The sequence below is a fragment of the Girardinichthys multiradiatus genome, chromosome 10, assembly GCF_021462225.1.
Source record: "Girardinichthys multiradiatus isolate DD_20200921_A chromosome 10, DD_fGirMul_XY1, whole genome shotgun sequence".
Classification (NCBI taxonomy): domain Eukaryota; kingdom Metazoa; phylum Chordata; class Actinopteri; order Cyprinodontiformes; family Goodeidae; genus Girardinichthys; species Girardinichthys multiradiatus.
In genome coordinates, this window is record NC_061803.1 from 30,934,355 (window position 1) to 30,940,354 (window position 6,000).

Here is a 6,000-nt window from a genome sequence, read left to right on the forward strand (position 1 = left end):
ACATTTGGGAGTTCCGACTCTTCAGTTTCAGAACCATTCCAACTCAAGGAAGAAGTCACGACTGGGTGATGTGACTTCATATCAAACCTCACACAGTTGGTGCTTCACTGTATGACTAATCTTGACAGAATAACTGTGAATTTCTTTCAGTTTCATTTGTTGCTTTGTATGCTGATCAGATGGGTGTCTGTATTGTGTGTCGCCAGTTAAAATCTCAGCAAGAAGTCACAGGCTTCAGTGTGTAATGTAATCATGTAATCATTACCTCTCTAATTGTTTCTGCAATAATCTGTAGTAGTAATTTGTTTTACTAATTCACCAGCTATTTTGTCACAGCTAAGTGGACATTTTAATTATTTGTTTCTATTGTTATGTTTAAACATTTTAACTCTATTACAATTACACAACTGAAAAGGTTTTGTTTTTAAATCTTATCTCAAACTTACCGTAGGAGCTCCACCAATCAAGTGTCCCCACTGTGAAAGCAGTACCAAGCTCTGGCTCTCAATTGCATCAGAGATTTAAGTCTTGGCACCGATGAGAGTCATGTTCAAATTCCATGCCACTGTGCTACATAACAGACATCTTAAGAAATCTGATTTAGCTGGATTTCAATCCATGTATGTCCCTGTACAGCTCACTGAAAATACAGCTCTATGCAGTCTGAGTGTGTAAAAATGACACCATTACTCCAGTCATCATTCAAAATCATTCAATTAGTAAAAGTCGCAAATGTATCTAAATGAGGGTTTTCAGTAGCCAAATTTGAATCAAACAAGTACAGATGATGCACATTTGTAAAAGGTTAGCAAACACACTGGGTCACAAAACATAAAACTTAGGAATCCTGGACGACACTCAGAATGGTTAATAATGTTAGCATCATAAAGTGCATACAAATACCTCTGATCTGAACATTTTGCTTTTGTTGAATTACTTTAACCAGTATTTTCACTCTAAAATTCTCTTCTGGCTTGTGATCAGGCTGAAAGCATGCTGTTCTCTTAACTGCTATCTTCAAACACTGATGACTCATGACTCGGACAAGAAACAGACAACAGAATCAAGTTCAGTTCAGCTGAACTTAAAACAAGCCTGAAAAGTTAGTCAAGATTCGATACCTAGTCATTTTTGTGCACTGCACGCTTTGCATTATTGCATAATTTTTCCATTTGAATTTCTGCAAAAATATTGTTTTGTTTCCCTTACCAACATGTCCAAAGATCCCTTGTGAATCTGCAAATTGCAGTCTGAGTAACCTTTTGGCTGAATCAACAGCTGCCTGTGCAGAGATTAGCAATTCTGCGTGGGCAGCAATCCAAATGAGTTAACATGAGCTAGATTCTGATCCACACAAGGGACTCCTTACACCTCAACGGCACAGGTTCTGGTGTGAAACGCTGACAGACCCAGGTGTCTTACTGTTTGAATTTATGTTTTTCTTTTGATTTTCCTCTTGCAAATGTGCAGTCCCACGTGAAAATAAGACTGTGAGCCCTTTCTTCAAATTACAGATGATTCTTTGTTCCCATCACGAAAAAAAACTCTCTTTAAGTAATGGCACTTTATGGTTGTTATTTTTGTCTTTGTTGTGGTTTCTTTACCTAATGATTAGAAAATAGACATAACAGTGATTATTAGAATCTTTGATTACATGTCACCAAAATCATTGTAAAAAAATCAGTTTTTGAAAAATATATAAATCCTCAATCCCCTCTTTAAATTCTATAATAATATAACTCACTGTTAAGGAAGAATGTGTACTTCAGTCTGAGTGTTCAGCTGATATGGGGAATTCTTGATGTAACAAAAAACCAAAACTATGCAAAATCTGTTGCAAGCAAACCCTTCATACTGATTTGTAATAATGTTGTGATGAAAAAAAAAATAAAAATGTTACATTAAGGATAAGAATACAGTTTACCAAACAGCTTCAATCTAACCAAGGTTGATAAAGTAAAAACGACACTCGGGCCTGGAATTAAACAGAAATGTTCTTACTGGTGATTGCAGAATGTTTAGTGCCACAAGTCTGACAACATGTCAGGCTTAGTGGTAGTTTTGGATGACATATTTGTCCCTTTTGTTTCACAAAGCTTTACTGAAAATTAAACCTCTAAAACAGTTATACTAATCTAGCTTGGACCTTTTATAATTGGTGTAACAAATGAATGTACCATAGAACTTCTAACCAAAAACAGAGAAAATACCCTTTTCACAGAAAAAGCCATCAGAAATTAAGTAATTAAGTATAATATATATTTTCTGGTGAAAAGGGTATTTTCACTGTTTATATATATATATATATATATGCAGGAACAGAGCTTTGAAAGTTGTCATAGACATTCCCAATGAACCTGCTGCCATCAGACAAAGTACCATCACAACATCAAAAGCAGCACCGCCCTGCATCACAGTCTTCTCCGTGAAGCTATTATACTGCTGAAATACTGTTAAGTATATGTGCTTTCCAGTATGTATCTTAACATGTACAATTTTATTTGTGTCCCATTACTGTAGCATAATATTATCCATTCAATGATTATCCCATCGATGTCATAGATCCCTGAGAAAAACCTGACTTGAAATCAATTAGAATTGAAAAAGCTTTTTATTTTTTTTATTAGCTTAATAAGTCATTTTTTCATAGTTTCTTCTTTGATCTAAAGAAGCTGCTTCGGACCTTTACCATGATCTTGGCTTGCGTTTAATCTAACTTTACAATTTATGGGAAATATAAAAAAGAAAAAAAGAAAAACAGCAGCTGCTGAACATCAAAATGTATCACAGTAAATGTCTACCTACAATTTAACAGAAGAGTATGGACCATATTTATAAAGAAGCCAGTGAGACGTTCTACAATCAAATTTTCCAAGTTAATGGTAAATAATTTGGGAAGAAAACAGAAGAATCTCTCAATTTAACTATGAACTTTTAAGCTATTCCACGGGGAGATGAAAAACAGACAAGCAGAAAGGTGGGGCAAATCATGTTTACTGATCCTCATTAAGAAGTATATATATATATATTCAGTTGCTATAATTTCCCAAATTTGCGTAATTTAGAAACACAGAATAAAGCACCTGCCTTATATTTACAACTTACAAATTTCCAACGAGGTTTCAACAAAAGTCAAAAGTTAGAAGTCATCCACGCGGCCAGTGGGGTTGCAATGAACAAACCGGGTAAAAGGTGCATGTATACTGAACTACAGAGAAGTTAGGAAATAATCAAAAGGGCTTCAGCACGCCTAAACCCGTTAACACAGAATTTAAAGCGCAACAACACCACAGAGTGCGCTGCGCACTAAAGCGCCAATCTCAGAAGTTTCAGGGGCGCAAATGCTTTAGTTGGACCAGAGGGGGCTAGATGAATTAGAAAGGAAAAATATAGTCCAAACAAAACGTGTTCTTTGGGACTCCTAATATTTTGAAGTCCAAACGAGTCATACATGCGTCAAGGACTGCGCATTCGGCCCTGGAAACTGGAGAAAACATAGCGCATGTTTTCATTTAAACAAAATAATCACCCGCACACATGCAGAGTGATTGATGCTGTAAGTAAGACACACTGGGACACAATCTGAAGGTGTCAAAGTACGTCCCAAAACGCATTATAGTGGTTTCATCTTGATGAACAACCCGCAGTATGCCCGAGCGCAAACACACACACACACACACACACACACACTTCTCAACAAGCAACCCCACCCCCGTCACACATCAGCCCCTAAAGTCCCATAATCTCTTTTCTAAATCTCAGCAAAACATCTGTTATGTCTGCCTGTATTAATTGCACCTGCCCAGAAAGGCGCAAGCGACTCACCTGATATGCACACAATAACGTTCGCGTGAAGAATGATCAATATCTCCCAAATTACATCCATCATCTGTCCTCATTCCACGCGCATCACGCACACAATTGGAAAAAAATTGGGGCAAAACGAATGTTGCGCAGGGCTTTAGGTTATCAGATGCTGAAGTTGTGTCCTGTCAGGCTGAATCCCGCTGCACACCTTCCGCCAGGTATTCTCCACACCAGACGCATAGCAGGTGATCAGATCCTCAGGACTGGAGATGGTTTTCACAGATCAGGAACTCCAGAGAGAAACATCCAAGAACAACAGATCCCTTCAAACAGTTAGTTCATTATAATATTCCAGTGCATCCATCCATCCGTCCGCTCATCCATCCGGTGCCGTCCGCTTTACACATCAGCGGACATCCCGTCCTCAGGAGCGCTTCAGAGAAATCTTATCGTGTTTTTTTTTTCGCTCGCGGGAAAGTGTGAGATAGTAAAAATAAAAACGGCAGATTTATTATAGCTACTGGGATACCTGTGGGGTCCGTCTAACATCTGGAGGAGAAACCACAACTCGGCAAAAACTCGCACCAGGTGCAAGCTTCTGATCTAGACTTCTCCGCGTCACCGGGACGTGCCAGCATCAAGTTGAACAGGGTGCTAACTAAACTTCCGGAACGTGCTTTCAAATTAAAAGTTTTTTTTTTCTTCGAATCGAGTTCAAGAAATATTTAGATCTTAAATTAACAATATTTAATTAAAAAATGTTCTTCGTGTACGTTTCAGTTTTGGGAGGTAAATGGATGGAGGACCCAGAGAGAAGTTGTCTTTGCACTATTCAAAAACAAAGCGGATTTTTCTTTACTTACTATACATTTACAACTTTTTATTCATGACGTACTCTTCGGTCAGTGGTAGTTTCTGTGTGCTTTTATTTTTTTATACACAGCCGCACAGTTTCCGGTTGCTTTGTATCTAAAGATAGTATAAGTGACGCTGCTTCGTCTTTTCACCACAGACACCCATCGCGCCCTGTATCTGAGTATCCCGAATAAAACAAGGCTCAGTGAAGACAGCATGCTGATAGGAGACCAAGAAAACTGCAAAGCAACCTTCCGGCACGCCCAGGCAACTCCAAACTGCGCCTGTGGGTCCTTCTGGAACCCAAACTGACGACTAAAAGGAAATAAATGGGGTAGTTATTTATGGTTAAAACGTCCTCAGAGAAGTAAAGTGCGTTTTACATCGATTAACGATGAGATGATGAACGCTTTGCGACCAACACGGACTCTAAGTGGTCATCTAGTCAGCCCCGCGCTGTTCTCGTGGTGCGTTCATACAGCGAGGGGGTGGATAGAACGCGCGCATTGAAGAGAGAAAGAGATGAGATAAAGTGTGCCATGTTTGGGTTTGATTATTATTATTATTTTTATCTCGCAGTAATTAAGGTAGCGGGTACTCTCAGATGCAGTTTATTTCAAGGCAGCGCAGGAAGAAGCCAATTGATCAACTGGGACCAGAAAAGATACTTGACAGGAGAAGACGAAGCAAAAAATCATAATCACGCACTATAAAAGCAAAGGGGAATGGATTTAACAAGAAACGTGTTTAAATTATTTCAGAACTGTTAAAATTGTAAAAAAACAAACAAACAAACAAAAAACGTTAAAATGTATTTACTTAAACTGAAATAAAAAGAACATTGTAACTCAGTTAAATAAATTCTAAACAACTTCACCCATATAATTATTGAAATAAATTGAAACAGTAGGCAATATTTATAATTTTATTGTTTTTTAAGCAAATTAAAGTACACATTAAGGGTGCACATTCAACAGTTTCTAAACAATAGAATACCTCAATGCATTTAGAATTGCTCACATCAAAAACCTACTTTCAGTGTCCTGTTCCTATACAAAATTTGCATGGTCCATCTTGATACCTATCGTAAGCAAGTAAGAGGCAAATATTGTGAGTTTACCCTCATTTTCAGACCTCTGTGAAGAACTGTACATACTCTGGACAGACAGAGAACTGTGTTTTCCCAGCGAGGGCTGCAGGAGAATGCAACATTTTTGTTCTCGCAACCCTGGTATGTGAGTGCAGCTCGTTCTTGACACATCATCTTGGTACAACTATTTTTATGTGAGGTGTCAGACACGTATCAGTCATAAATATAAAGTTGGTGTGATTAGTAAA

At 38.0% G+C, this 6,000-nt stretch overlaps 1 protein-coding gene across 1 annotated transcript in view; it reads right to left on the reverse strand.

The window, feature by feature from the left end:
- Window positions 1-4,435, reverse strand: part of ca10a (carbonic anhydrase Xa) — a 451,583-nt gene extending 447,148 nt beyond the window's left edge. Inside the window, exon 1 of the mRNA XM_047377235.1 lies at window positions 3,826-4,435. Coding sequence (XP_047233191.1) covers window positions 3,826-3,889 — 64 coding nt within the window. The 5' untranslated portion in view covers window positions 3,890-4,435. The remainder of the gene's footprint in view (window positions 1-3,825) is intronic.
- Window positions 4,436-6,000: the final 1,565 nt, after the last annotated feature.